At 36.2% G+C, this 16,506-nt stretch overlaps 1 protein-coding gene across 3 annotated transcripts in view; it reads right to left on the bottom strand.

The window, feature by feature from the left end:
• Positions 1–16,506, bottom strand: part of TTC27 (tetratricopeptide repeat domain 27) — a 113,298-nt gene that overhangs the window by 36,477 nt on the left and 60,315 nt on the right. For all 3 annotated transcript variants that reach the window (XM_080588441.1, XM_080588440.1, XM_080588439.1), the window contains exon 10: positions 15,396–15,509. In XM_080588441.1, the coding sequence (XP_080444567.1) occupies positions 15,396–15,509 (114 nt within the window). The remainder of the gene's footprint in view (positions 1–15,395; positions 15,510–16,506) is intronic.

A 16,506-nucleotide genomic window follows, 5' to 3' on the forward strand; every position in this document is an offset into this window, starting at 1 on the left:
CCAAATAGTTATTACCTTATGGATCGCCAGTTTTATCACTAGATAAGAAGACAAAAGCCGTACATTTTGGCTTACCGTTGCATACAGACATTATTCAGAACACCGCTTGGACATTTAAGACATGACTTTGTTGCTCACGAACTACACTGACTTAAAGGAAATCATGAGCTATTCTTTCAAAAAGGTCAGATTTTTAAATGATGCATTTCTGTAAACGATGAAAATCTCCGAATAGTCAAGAACTAAAGCATCCAAACACAAAACAAAAGCTATTAAGCAAGGATATATTTCAACATCAAGAACAAATCCCTCTCTCCCTTTATCTAATTTTCTAAGAGGAATTATGACATTACAAACTTAAGGGAAATGTATTACAGTAGAAACTACTATCAACTGACTTATGATTCATGGAAACTAAAGACTATTTCTTGCATTGTACAGAGATGTCAAGATCTCTGCACAGCACTCCTTACTGGTGATTTTACATTACTCAAATTTGCAGAAGAATGAGTATCTTCTGTGAAAGCTCTGCAGAAGATCAATTCTGAAAAGGGCAACAATCTTACCCTCTTTTTTCCTCCTTCAAGTATCTTGGACTCATTAAAACACGGTAGCCATGAAGACCTCCCTTTTTGACCAGACGACTGTACACCACACTTCTCCCTAGGAAGTGGCTTCCCTCACAGCTGTTTTAAAATTTCTTAAAGCTAACTTCAGAATGTTTTATAGTACTGCCTGCCTACTTTGCAAAGCAACTGAATGGTTACAGGGGGACCTGGAGCTGCAAAGACGATGCTTCACACACTACTGATGCGGCAATGCAATTCTACAACTAGAAAAATAAGCAGCACCTGAAAAAAAATAATCAACAGAAACATTCAAGGAGAATGCTTCTGGCTGCAAGTTTTTAAAGCTGAGTGCATTTGCATTGGAAAGAGTATTTTAACTACTTCACCTAGTGTTATCATAAAAAAAACCCACACACTTTTCGATATTCTGCAATCACTACACTGAAAAAAAATCACGACTTTCAACATTTGAGGTTACTTGTGTGGTTTTGTTCGCTTTTTAAATTACAGTTACAAGAATTTGGCCCTGCTTTCTAGCAGTTTTACACACAAGCAAACAGGCTGATATTCTTTAATTGAAATGAAAACAAGCATGTTCTATGTATATTCTTTCAAATCATTGTCATCCCTTTTCTACACAGTAGATTAATTCCCCAGCTACTTCGATACTTCTTGGTTGCCTTTTTTTAAAAAACAAACAAACAACTACAACAAAAAAACACAGATTGGACACACAAGTCCCGTTGATCTGTAAAGAAAAGCTTTCTTGTGCTGGATTCTGCACTATCCTCCCCATAGCTCCTTTCTAGTAGCCTGTTTTGATGGATACTTCAGTTAGGACGCTCCACATCTCAAGAGCATAAATACTCATAGGATTGAGTATGCATGAAATCTATGCTAAAAGCCATTTAATAGTGTTTGTTTCGTGGCTCCTCCTCTGCTATTTCCTTCTCCTCATATACAACTGAAGAAACTTGGCATCAGTTATCCCTCAGGGAATACTATATGGCTTCCTCCTTGGGTTGAGAAGGATCCCAATATAGGCTTTTTTTTTTTTTTGTGACAGTACTTTCTGTGGCATTTGCATACGGGTCTAATTTCATTGTTAGTATCTGACATTAACTTAAAAACAATGCAGTCCTCTCTTTAAGACACATTACACTTAAAACATTTAAAAAAAAATGTTAAATTTGATGCATTTGAGGCCTTGGCAGTTACTCCCTTTAAAAGCATGAGCAAAAACTTTTTTTTTTTTTTTTTTTTAAAGAAAGGCTTGTGTCCAATTTTCAGCAAGGAAGAATATTAAGGTACCACTGACGGTTGTGTTGCATCCCCGCCCCTTCATTCAGGCATTAAAATAAAATTGCTATACAGAATAAATTATGTTAAACATTTGTGCTTTATAATGCATCATAGATATATTCTTCAAGAGATGTAGTACTTCCTTAGAAAAGCCACAAACAGAAGGGGACAGTCAAACTAAACTCTTTAGTGTAACTTTTGTATGTAGTATTTCACCGTTAATTTTTGTGTGGTACTCAAAAACATACATGCCTATTCATAAGATATTTAAATCAACTGTATTCCAACTAGAACACCCTGTTCAAGAAGAATAATGTATCGGAAACATCCTGTACTCTTTCTATTGCTGGAATACTTGAGCTTACCTACCATATAACCCATATTTGCATTCTGTTTACAGTAAATTGCACAACAGTATATACATGAGCAATAAAAAAACAAACCACTTTTCTTCTGCTACGTACAAACTAATGCCTCATTCTATCTTTATTATAAAACATATTCTAACACTTCAAAATAAACATTCATGCACAGCACAAAAATTTTAGTTAGAATGAATTGGATGGTTATTTCTCAAGAATTTAAAGCAACAAATATTTAAAAATAAAGCAAAGAAATTTCCCTTTGGAAATCTTAAGAGAATGTTATCAATTGCAAGTGTGTTAACACTTTCAGCTTACTCCTCCTACCTAATGTAGAGATTACATTCTGTTAACACAAGTAGAAAACTTAAGGAAAAACAGAAAACTGAAAACAAAATGGTATGTCTATATGTAATTTGCTCTATTTTTTTTTTACTGGCAATCATACCAAGCAGAATTCTTTAATGGTACTTAGATGTCCTTAGATGCCTGTAAGGAGGACAAAATATTATGTCTTATCTTATCTAGATACCTTCAACTTGAATCCACAGATATTCACCTGCTCTAAGCAGTAACAGCTCTTTTTGCAGCAGTAGAAAAGCACAGCTTTCCCCGCCCCCCCCTCCCCCCCCCCCCCGAGCCAGCAAAGCACTCTTTTGCTGAAATCTTCTTCAACTATTCTCCTTCAGTTGCAAATCTCAAGAACATCTTTGGTGATTTGGTAAGGGGGGCAGGAGTATGAAAAGAAAAGACAGACAATTCGAGCTCTTTTGTCCTGAATTTGATTAGAACATCTCAGGTAACATCTTGGGACACCCACTGTTTTCCAAAAATCTTTTTCCTAAGAATAGCTTCCCTATACAGTGAAACCTTGACTGATACACAGTAGTCTCTGTTGAAAAATTACTTGGCAGGAAACTCACATTCTTCCAGTAGCTGAACCTGACCCAGCAACCATAGAGTATATGATGGTAAGTACATTAGAAATATGACACATGGGTGAAGTGTTTTAACTTTAGCTATCCCAAAGAAAGGCAATCACATATAAAGAAGTCTGTTTTCAATATATGTATTTTCTTGAAAGACATCCAACCCAGTTCTTCACATGTTCCAGGAAAGCTCTCTATACATCAGGGAAAAACAAACAAACCCCCTATCATTCCGTGTTAATGATCGATCTACTCACCAAAGAGAAAAATAAGCAACCTCTGCAACGATTGGCTCGCAATCAGTTCTATTTCAAGCAAAAATGAAAACACTCTGAATGCATTAAATATTCCATGCCTGATTGTATGACACGTTCAAACAGAAGCACGTTGAGCTCCCCAGAAGACTCAGTTTGTTTGTTTTCAATGAAAAAAGGAGGAATCCACAAAAATACAATTCTTCCCAGAAACATATATATGGACTGTGCATAGCCTATTTGGTATGTAACCAATTAAGAAACCAAACCAGCATTTTCTTTAAGCTTGATGGAGTTTTATGGTCTGTGGTGGTCATTCACACCAAATAGGTTGAGGGACTGAGACTGGACAACAACACACCTGCTGCTGCTGCTTTACAGAACAACAACTAGAACTAAGCGTAATTACTCATGTTTATATGTCTATATATATTCAGTATATGTATATATATTCTGTAAATACATATACTGAGTTTGCCACATTAATCACGACCTTTGTTTGCACACATTTTACCCAGGGAAAAATGGAATAAGGCACAAGATGAAGAGCTCTGTGGTAGAATCATTTACTGTGTGTTTCTATTTCTGGGCAGCTTCAATGTTTGTACAGATCTGCATCTGGAAAAATCAGCAGGTATAGCACAGCAATGTGTGTAATAGCCACAAACAATATTATTTATACCATTTAAAATCTAGTTCAGGCATGGTAGGTCATATCGCTTACAAAAACAGCTCCACATCTGTCAAAACATCCAAATCTTATCACAAAAACAGTGCTATAATTTACAATATTCAGATGGTTACAAAGCAATACTGTGAAGAAACTGGTAACTGCAAAAGCAAATGGAAATAACAAAAAGTGCCAATATCATATCATCATAGAAACCTCCATATACCGATCCAAATAATGATTTGAATCGATAGTCCTTAAATCAGTTTGGAAAGTTCAAAAGCCAAATATAACCCTCAATTCATAACTAACTGGAACAGAAGTAGTACTAAATACATTGAGTTAGGCCAGTGAACAGTTCTTCGCTCAGAAGCTACATTGAGCCCACATTATTGCAAAGATTATCTCCAATACAATTGTTTCCAACCAGCTGATCCTTTACATACCATAACCCAAATTTTCCTACCTCTGAACATGTATATACCACATATAGTTACCATATTCAATTATTTTCTTGAGCCCAACCCTCCCCTTAACATACTACAGAGCTAAGCCCTTGGCATGCTGGAAATTCTCTTTTGGTAGAAATATCCATCAGAAAAAGCAGACACCATTCTCTGCTAGAGCAGCATAGTTACAAACTAATTTCAATGCATGAATATTTTCATTTTTTTGAATTAATTCTCATTTTGTAAATGACATAACCATCTAATAAAAACAGAAAAAGAATATTTTCAGAACAGTCCATTCTTTTTCTATTTTCTTTATTTTCTTCCCCTGTAAGTATTATTTTTCTTCATTATTTCTAAATTGACTTCATGAAGACTTGTCACCAGATCAGTTACCTTTCTTACAAATCCCTCCACCCCACTTAGTGTTGAATCAATACTCCCTCGGTCCATGGTCACAGATCTGAGGCTTACACTGCAGTTTTGTTGCAGAAACTCGTCTACTGAAATCTTACTCTTAACTGGTGTATAAGAACCAAATTGCCTAGAGCATTCTCTGTGATTATCTCTGGTGCTGACCTACATAATGAAAGGAAAATGCTTCCAATATAATGTTCTAACACTCTACCCTGACTTGGCTGTACAACTACTTTCTGACCCCTGCTTTAAAATTGAGAGTAATTCTTTTCAGCTTTTGTCAGATTTCCTACTGAAAATCTCTTTTGACAATAAATGCATTAGTTTCTGTTGAAATCATAACTTGTATGCTGAACTGATAAAGTAATGTACTCTTTTTTTTGCATCAGGACAAAAAAAAGCCTTACTGACTTACTATCATCATCACGGCATTTTATACTTCCTCTGCACATATTTTTATTGTTCTTGAAAACTATTAAAGTTTGAGAATAATGCAAAATTTGTTCTTTTTATCTTTACTTGGATTTTAAAAGACATTTTAACAAGTAAATAGTTTCCATATATTTAATAGACTGCTCTCCTGAGCAACCAAAATATGCATAGATTTGCGTCCTTGATGAACAATATTTGAGCCAGAGAGAACTGACGAAAAATTATGCAATTTAAATGATTACACATCACTGTTATTTCAATCAGCTAAATCATTTTGATTCAAATGAGTTTTTCTTCCTCTTCTGACCTTTATTCTTTTTCTTTAAAAGATGAATTTTCAGTGGTAAGAATCAGACTGCTTTTCAATTATGCATAGCCTTTTTCTATTTTTTTTAAAACTAGGAATTCCAATGTAAACATGTTTTAAACAACTGTGTATTTTAGTATAAAATTCCTGTTGTTTTAAAGTTTAAATGTCAGAGAACAATGAATGGCATTTCTCACTTTCTAAATAAAAAAGTAAACATTGTTTGAAGACTTCTAAATTGCAATGGAAGTGCAATTGACAAATACCACAGTTTTATATTATATCAACTGTATAAAATTGTATGGCTTGCAACCAGAAAGATGATCAAAATGCAGTTTGCGTTCACAAGTTGCTCCTTTCTTACACATATCTTAGAAATGTGTGGGTTCTTATTACACTGATACAAGACATTAAAATGTGTAGATCTCAGTGTTTCAACCTAGAGTTACAGACCACACAAAAAAAGCACACTTCTTGTCTTATCAGGTCCCAAGGAATTTCTCAACTTTGAATGAATTAGGTGTTGACCTATAAAAGAAAACAGGCTTTTGCACCTGCATGACAATCTAAAGATGCTGAAGCCTGTTCTACCACTTCTACATACTCTCATTCCAGCTACCTCACCAACAAAGTTCACCAGAACATGCATCCAATTGTCTTTAACCTTCATCATCAAACATGTGCTGCTGGTGTATTAATCTAGATTACTAATTTTAAGTGCATGTTTAATACATTTTGTAATGTTAAAATCAACTGGATTTGCCAATTTATCTCTATCCTACCTTATGACAACTGTGAGATCACTTGAATTTTTACATGTTATTTTACAGGTAAGAGATTGCAACATCAACAGATACTGAATGTATAAAAATACTAACTTTTAGTATCCGGAGTAAAGATACTAACTTTTAGTATCCGGAGCACTGGGACAGGCTGCCCAGGGAGGTTGTGGAGTCTCCTTCTCTGGAGATACTCAAGGCCCGTCTGGACGCCTACCTGGGCAGCCTGCTCTAAGGAACCTTCTTTGGCAGGGGGGGTGGACCCGATGATCTCTCGAGGTCCCTTCCAACCCCTACAATTCTGTGATTCTGTGATTTTAAGAAGTGTTTAGCATTACACAATTCAGCTAAATTAACATTTTAAAATAATTATTCTACACTTTCTACTCAATAAACAATAGATTTATCACTTCTTGTTAACTTTCAGAAAAAACTTTGCGAACTTCTTGTTAACTCGTTACATTTCAGAAAACTAGACTGAGCATGTAGATAAATTCTACCCACCTACCTTTAGTGGGTCTTCTCTGTGATATTTTTCACTCCAATTCTCTGGCCCACCAGTTAAAGCTGTTTCTTGTTTCTGCTTTAAATGGTGGAAAACTGGAAAACTACTGTTTACAGAACACCTCACAGATCTTTCTCTTTGTGATGTTCTGGTGATTCATTCTTCCCCACTCCCTTTACTACCTTGTCCTCATGCAATCAAATTAAAACTTCTCTTTAAACTCATTTCCTAAGTATCTCCTTACATGTTTAAGCAAGATCATCATTCAAAATTTTCCTAGTGACTTCAAATTCCAAAATTATTCAGAAAGAGACTAGCTCTTGAATCCGAGATGCTAGTTTCACCTACAAAAACACTTCAATGGCAGAAAAGCAGAAAGGCCAAAAATTTGTAAGGCACCTATGCAAAAGCAATGGCTAGAAGTAACAGACTACCAATAAGATTTATTTATATATATTTTTTCATAACTTCAGATGACCTTTTAAGTTACAGGAAGATCCTTATAGCTGCAAGGGGCAAAAGTTACTGATTAGGATGCTGGAACTGTGCATGCCTATTTTTTCCTAAGATAACTCATAGTAGATTATTACTATGAATGTTTTTCTTTGTTCTATCAGGCCACAAATTTCTGCAAATGTGTATTCCACTTCGAAAGCATTACCAACCACCTAACAAACAAATATTAACTTAGATTGTCAGCAGTGTTCTGCTAAAAAAAAACACTTCAGTTTCTATATAATAGGGTGGGGAGGAAAAGCAGACAAGAGGAAATGAGTCCAACAATCCCAAATGAAATCTAAAGCATTTAGTAATCAAAATTAGCACAAAAAAGGTCAAGGTCATGAGCAGACGATAACAGGATTCATGAGTGTCTGACGTAGTATTTCCTTTTCATTGGAAACTGAGATCCAAGCAGTATACTAGGCAATTTAGAGAACCTCTTGTGCAATTGCCATTTGGGATATCTTGCTGTAGTCAAATACTACCACCTAAAGAAGCATGGTAAAATAAATGAGGCATCCAATAGCACAACAGCATCGCCGACTACTGAAATGATGTGCTGACTGTTCTGTACAAATATTAAGGCTTGTTATTGACAGCCAATGCTTAGGATACATGTTTCCGTGTTAAAGTCTGTCAGTGGCTTCAAGCTCAGGTCAAATCCACTTACAGAGGACACAGAAGTGTTAGAGAAGTCCTAAGTATATTTTTATATTTATAGCATTTACACTTATTTGTGACTTGTATAATTTTACAGTTATCACACTATCCTTATCAAACAATCGCGTCTTCTTGAATGTTGTTTTCAAAGAAAAATGTTTCACACACCAATTATGTTATTCATTCTTATGATGTATCACAAGGTGTAAGCACTTCCCCTAAAATCTCTAGGAGCAGCTAGATTTGTAATCTTATTTGTGAAGAATGGATTTAAAATCAGACCCCTCATTTTATGTTGTAAAACCAAGAATAGTGGTATTATCCATCAATTAGATGAATGTGCTGCATGTAAAATTAGTCCAAATATAGGCTACGCCATTTGGCTTTTGGTGAAGGAACATGCCCATTTTCACACATACTTCTTGCCCTCCTTTCATACCACTTGCAGCTTACACATTTACAGTGCAGCATCATAACCTCTCTTCTACTATGCAATCTCAAATGCCGATATACCCAGCTGACCTTAGCTTTCATCTGTGTCTGTATGTGGGATGAGGAACACTACAGGTGGTTATAGTTTGTCTCCAAAAAAAAACTTCATTCAAATTTCCCATTTTCCTATCAGATGACTTGACATTTATGTCACAGCTCTATATAGCCGCACACATCTACCCTAATATCTTTCACAGTAGGCATGTTTCATACAGCCATGTGGGGGAGGCTCACCCACGAGTAAAAAATTTCAACTTCATCTAGTGTAGAAGCAAGTTCCATAGTTGTAGCTAGTTACCTAGCTTTGATACTGCTGATGGCGAAACAGCAGTTACACTAAACTTAGCACAAGGTGCAAGAACGGCAGAGGAACTGCATACAAATCAAAATAATAAGCCTGCATTAAGTTCCAATCTGTTGTGGTTACACCACTTTTAGTTCCCAAATCAGCTTGCTCTGGGGGAATGCACAATTGCAGTCAATGCTGAAAGACAGATCCAAAGACTTTCTGTTTTTCTCTAAAGAGGGAAGTAAATACAAGGATGGAGAAAGAAATAAAAAGAAGCTGTAACTTTGAAGTTACAGTTTAATTACAATAATGGGGGGAATAGACAATTTCCTTAACAGATAAGGAAGAGTCTGTTTTGTAGTACCTGGCACATGCATTGCACAAAGCAACTCAAGAAATTCTGTCTATCACTACTGAGCTATTTCAGAACATGGTTTGTTAGCTCACCTTGGGATACATACCTGCAGTTTTGCAAGGATGTTTAAGACAACAGCTGTAAACATGCATCTATTCAGTTAGCAATAGGTGGGAACAGTGTGTGCTCCATGCCTTGCGTCTTGTCTAACTACATGTGGAACTTGATTATTTTAACTGTTCAGTTTTGTTGAAATTGAGCTTGTATTGTTTACTTCTTCCAGTGCAAAACTGAGGCAGAAAAATGTGAATGCTGTGTCCCGAAATCTGTCGATATTCGTATTTTTCTTTGCAAGTTGCTGTCATCATTTGGACTTCAAAAAGCATGGTATTACTCATTAATGTAGCTTGAGGATTGTCGTATCTGGCATTATGACTCCTAATACCTCTATTTCAATTTTCAAAACACTGGCTAAAGAGACTGTAAAGAGAGAAAGGTAAACACCTTCCAATCTAAGAATCAGGGGGAAACATTTGAAAAAATGGAAAGCTTAATATTTTTGTCTGTTTTTTGAAAGTCTACGACGCAAGGAGTAGAACTGTTCAGGTATTGAACATAATTCTCCAAGAGCAAAAAGGCTTGTACTTTCACAGTGCTAGCTGAGAATATGAAGAAAGTTTAGCACAGAAAGAATGGTTACGTTCTTTTCCCCTCACTAATAGCAGTGATCCAACTTGGCGAATACAACAGTGCAGTAGAAAATTTCTAGCCAGAAATCAGTACCTGGAAAATTATACTATTTAATATTCTCTTTTTTGCCAGTGGTACAAAACCACTTCAGTTATTCCTGAATAACTCTTGGCAGACTGAATCTTTTTTTTTTTCCAGCAGAAACCATAATTGCATAGTAGAAGAAAAACAGAGGGAGCCAAGCACTGCTATGCTAATTATTTTGAAGTGTGTTAATGTGCTCGGTGTATCCCCAGAATTGCTTATGTCATGTAACATCTTCAATCTGTCAAACTTGTCATCTGCTTAAGCAAACTGAAATATGTTCTGGGAACGTGTGTCTTGAGACTGAAATCATAACTATCACCAAGAGGTCACTCTCCCTTGCGACTGCTTTCTGAAGTAGTAAGGTTTATTTCTAGGGGTCTGGAGACCTTGTGATCTTGTCTGGACCACATTAAGAAAAGCTTTTCATAAGGCACCTGGCTTTTGTCCTCCTATTAAAATCTTTCTGAAATGTATTCTAGTAATAAATACAATTCATAATAGCTGAGAACTATATGGATATCAGTGTGGGATCTCTACAGGATAAAAGAAAAGGTGTCTCTTCCACTTATTATCTTCCCAAAGAGAGTGAGGTAAATCTCTTGGTTCACCAGCGTATTTCTCAGATTCCAGGAACTTTCTATTAAAAATTTCATGTAAAACAAATTTACTACCTACATTTTTCACATATTCATTTTTCTCCTTTCTTCCCCTCTCCCATTCAATATACAGCTAAAAGCAACTATTAAAATCTCACTTAACAGAGTACAAGAGAGGGGTTAAAGAGGAGGAACTCCCAGTGTAGTCACCTAATAGTTTAGCTGAACACGCAAGTCTTGTCATTCCTTTGGTCATACTTAAAATCTCTCTATACTGCTCCAACCTTGGGTTTGATACCTGATCAGAAATATTTAAGAAGCAGAAAAAGTGGGAAAAATGTGTTAGCCTCAAACCTCTCTAGATCAGTTGTCTAGTGGGAGGAAGGCTGCTCCCTTCTCTTTTTTGAGCTCTTCCCTTAAACGTTGAATTTATCCAATGTCAAAGAACTGCCAAATAAAGCAAAGCATGGGGAGCAAGTTGGCAAGGAGGCAACATTTGAGTTTTGAAAGAAAAAAGGATATTATTTCTATGATAAATGGCACAACTTTCTTGCATAACTATTTAAAGACCATCAACGTGAAAATAATGAAACAATAAAGTTGCATTTGGGCAACTTGTGCCTCGTAGAGCACAAGATGACAGTTCTGTTAGATCTATACTGGCTTTTCTTTCCATAAAGGTATACTCAACTGTTTTCAGATTTGAAGTAACTGCACACCAACTACAGCATGTTTCTGGTGAGAACAATTTAAACCAAAAAAAAAAAAATCATTATTTCCCATTTAGATACACACAGAAAAACATTTGTTGCTGAGAAAATGACACTCTGAAGTATAATTTAAGTGAAAATTATCGAGCAGTTGACACAGAATTCCCAACCACATACATCTGTGTATGACTAAGGATATAAAACAAGCTCTCATGTGACCTTTCAATCTTAAGACATAATGATTAGCCTATAATATTGCTAGTCTGCTCCCTGCTCTCCTGAAGTCTTATTAAAAACACCCTTTCAAGACACATTTCTCCCCCACTAACAGGCAAATTCCTTTGCTGCCAAGAAAAGCAAGTGAGAGAACCGTATGAAATATCACCTATACTGTATTGCACCTTCAGAAAAACGAGCGATTGGCTCACAGGCATGTTATCGCCAGGTGCAGCTAGCACTTGAAAATACAATCAGAAAAGAGGCACATAAACTGACAAAAGCTCCAAGCATCAAGGTAGCCAGTGTAACCACACGGATTAAGCTGCAGGAAGCAGCTGTAACAAGTCACTATAGGATACATTACAGTAGGCTACTGGTATACCAGGCACATGGCACCTTCACCTCTTGCTGCCTGAGTAACGATGCTCTCGCTTCCACCCCATCACCCTCTGCACACAGCTTTTCATTCATTTTGCTTCATTCTTAAAAATATTTTTAAAAAATCATCAACATGGAAGAGCACTTTTATTTCACATATCAAGAAACTACAGTGGGATGCTTTCCTTTATGTGCTCTAAACTTTTATTTTTTTGAGTCATCTTCCCTCTTTTCTCTTTTTTTTTTTTTTTTTGATATCTGCTAGACCACTCAAAACTCCCCTTTTATCTCCCATTCTATTACTTGAGCTCTGGCTGCACTTTTAGCAGTAACTTGTGGTTTAACAGCTTGTTCCAACCCATTTTCCATTATTAATAGTTTCTAAATTACTTTCTTACAATAGAAGGTAGCTGAAGATCCCAAAACTGATGTAGAAATGCCAGGATCCTGCTTATGCTGACAGCAATTTATCAAAACCTACCACTTTTCACTTTTTCCTCCTGTTTTCTCTTCCTACCCCTTTCCTTTCTTTCCATCCTAGCACTTCACCCTCCCTCAAATATATCCATGCGGAAAAAAAAGCCAACCACCACCCAACTTTTTTTTTTTTTTTTTAATTGTGCTGTATCCAGAGACACATTTTGGTTGGCAGTACTTTGATCCAGATGTCAATATATGCCATACTGGTCATGATTAAATATTCTAGCGGAATGTAAAAGAACTCTGGTTTAGCTCTCGAATGCTGCTTCTTTTTCTTAGAAAAATGGTTGAAAAAAGTACTCATTTTAAAAAAACTTCAACCTTATTTTCATGGATCCAAACCTCATTTAGGCAAAAATTGGACAGAGATGGCCAGCAGCATCCAGAAAAATGTTAAGGATAAATTCTCTCCTCCTGACTTCCAGTTAGCTACTAGCTGAAGCACATTCCAGAGTACCCAGAATAATTACTTAAAAATCTATGGTGGTTCCAAAGTCTACGTTATCTGTACTTCACACTTCGAACGTAATCAGAAAGGTTTTGAAAGTAATCATGCCAGTTCCTTTTGAAGACTTCCAATTAGAAAAGGTATTTACATAATCATTTGATAAAAGCTTTTTAACAAAGTAGGAATATATCTAATACTTGGAACATGGCAGCTATATTCAACCCATGTACCCTCCTTTCAAAAATAGCTGCAATTATTTTGAAGTAATTAAGTTAAACAAAGATAGCCAGGTCCACAAAACACATAGCCCTAAAGTGATTTATTTGGCGAACTAACAACTGAAATGATGCATATGTAGCCTGGCTTGCTTTATGGCTGGGAAGCTGCCTATATGTCAGACCAGTTGGTTAGAAGGATTTGGAGGCCCAGAGTAAACCAAACCTAAAGCAGATATATGGCAGTGGAAATGGGGAGGGGAAGAATAATGGTAGGAGAGGCCTAGAGGACAGTCCCAGCACCAGTAAGAGAGTTTGTAATGGTCCACGCACACACTTCGCACAACCCTAAAGCTACTTAAACAATTCTGTTTACCACTTCTTATTCAAGCTGTCTTAAAACAATTCTAATAATTACTTAAAAGGCAAATATTGTGAAGAATGGGGGCAGTCCAACCATATGTATATCCACCTCTTGACAACCTTCCAAGCTTGGCTTAACTTGCCCTTTTCTCTTGCACACAGTTTTCCACATCACATTTTTTTGATAAAAAGAGAAATAACTACTTGCATGAAACCCCTGGGGTTTTAAAATATGTATTCTACTGATAACTATATACAGAACTAGCTAGCTCTTCAGGTAATACTTAGGCATCTTTATGAAGATGATTTATCAAACTTGTATTATGGATGAAAAACAACATTAAACAGTCAGCCTTCATTTTCTGATTCCTTAAAGATTATTAGAACTGATATTGAAAAAAATTTGATCTGATAGAACTCAAGAATGAAAACCTTAAATGGAAAGTTATTCAAGTTATTTGATTAATTTAGCACAGATCAATCCTTACACAACTTCTAACTATTTTTGGAAACTGAGCTTGATACTGTAATCAAATCAACACAAATATGTCATTGTATTAAAACATCTAGAGAACTTAATGAAAGAAAACGTAAACATATAAGGATTCAAGATAGTGTTTAAAATCACATATTATATGTCTGTAGTGAGGTTATGTCCCAGAATGTCACAGGGCATGCTTACCAAATCCTTTGCATTATTGCAGTTGCAACACATGATGAATTCAGATAAACATACTTAGAATGATAAGCCGTTCAGAAGATTTCCATCATGAGAATGTCAAACTGTATGGTGTAATAGCTTCCAGTACTCAGGTTTATCAAGCTAGACAAAAAATGTTGGATATGCTCCAACTGCTTTATAGATTAGGGCATCAAGGATCCTGAGATCACTTCCCAAATGCCACCAGATGCTACATCTTCTCCCAGACTTGGAATCCTGGCTTCCTTGACATCTTCTGCTGAACTTAGGGAAATTCCACTACAGCAACTCTATGCCCTCCTCAGCAGAATAAAAATGCAGGAGCACATCCAAGCTGCACTCCTTCAAAGGTCCATGCATCAATAATGATTTGAAATGAAACATCAGCTTTCCAGGATTTAATTGCACAGCACTATGATGGTTAAATTTGTACATTCCTGACCGCTTTAGTCAGCAGGATTGTTCCCTGACAGACACATATTAATGCCTGCTGTTCATGTGACAACAAGACTAAACAGGATAACGATGACAGATGGCTAACAAAACTCTGTCACACAAAGAAAAATATCTTCATATAGCCTACAGATTTTTCCTTTGAAAACTTTATTTCTTAAATAAATCCCACTAGCTGATAAATTTCAGATTGATTTTTTATTATTTTTACTTGGAAACTGATGTTATCTATGTTCAGAGCAAGATTATTTAATCACCACCTCAAACTTGAGATGCAAATGCTAATCTAAGTACCACATCCAAACAGTAAATCAAAATTGCAGCTGTAATCACAAATGTATTTTTCTGTTCTCACAACGAGTGACCATTTGCAAGTTTGTTTTTTTCCTACAGATTTACTTCAGTAAGAAATATTTTAAAGTAGCAGTAGGAGCTTTAAATTTATGAACTCTCACATAAAACACTCCTCAGATATCACAGAAATTAGAAAATTGAGGTAAGAAAACAGATTTTAATTTCAATCTTCCGAAACTTTAATGTTTTGGAAAGAAAATGACCACTTATAACCTATAAATATACAAGTTTGTCTGAGGACTGGCAGAAATAAGAGGATTTGTAGTTTATGCATCTAATCTAGAGGCATAATTAGAAATTTTGGCTCACTACTGTTCAGAGAGGAACTGCAGAAGCTCCTGACTCCTGCCTGTCTCCATTCAATACACGAAGAACCTGTATTCCTAACTTAGGCATTCAGGTCAGGATCAAGGCAGCTCAGAAGCCTTACCTGAGTCTGCTTCATTGCCCGTTCCATTCTACGAGAGCTTCCTTTCTCAAGCTTGGTCCGAAGGAGTAAAGCTGAAGTTTGAATGGCCCAGAACTTCGGCTGAGAGAGCAAACACTGCAAAGAAAAACAGCAATTTAAAAGATTCAGTATTTCATTTGAAAAAACGCTGAAAAAAGTTAGGTTTTTAACAGTGTTCTCAAGCATGAATTCTGTTTCCTATTCTGAAAGTCAAATACGTGGTTGCAGTACCGATGAATTCAATGCTGTACAGATTACGTTAATCTATTTTCAATGGAAATGAAAGCCATCAAAACTATTTTCTCCTCAGCTACTGCAGTGCTGTGCATACAAGTACCCATATGGCGCATTCTGAAGAAAGGGGATAGATTAAATTGCATAAATTAAAGTGGCTACTCAAAATGAAAATAATATAAAGAATTTGATACCGAGAAGTCTGGCTCAGCCTTCTCCACACCTAGTTGTTGAATAGTTACAGACAGTGCTGAGACCTCTCCCTTAGACCTCCTCCTCTTAAGGTTGAGCAAAACCCATTCTCTCAGCCTTTCCTCATATATCAGGTACTCCAACACCTGCACTAACAGCACCTCCATACTACATTAGCTGAACTTGCTATGAATCTCACAAACGTTAATAAAGTTAGAATTTGCTGTGTCTTGAGAATAACAGCAAGATTTTTTGATGTGTAGTAAACGTACAGGGAATAGTCTAGGTAAAAAGCTTTGCTAAATATATGGCAAGGTCTCTCTTTGAAAGCCCTGCCCTGATGCCAGGAACTTGATGCCAACTCCAACCACTAATTTTTACGAAAGCCCAAGAAGAGTTATGTAGCCAATATAACTTGATATCCCTTAATAATGTACAGATAGCCTGGATTCTTTCCAGAACAGTTTCAGACACTGTATACCAAAACTTCTGTTAGATATTTACTTTGAAAAGGGAGACAGCAGGGAAACTTCCTTGCTAATTTTATTGACATTACAAATGTGATCCAGCTTCACTGAGAAAAGAAATTTGCCTATAGATATTTGTAGGATGGAGAAGGAGCCCCAGTGGTTTTATTCTTTCCTCTCAAAGACCTCCTAATGCATTA

The sequence above is a fragment of the Anser brachyrhynchus genome, assembly GCF_964034855.1.
Source record: "Anser brachyrhynchus genome assembly, chromosome: 3".
Classification (NCBI taxonomy): Eukaryota; Metazoa; Chordata; class Aves; order Anseriformes; family Anatidae; genus Anser; species Anser brachyrhynchus.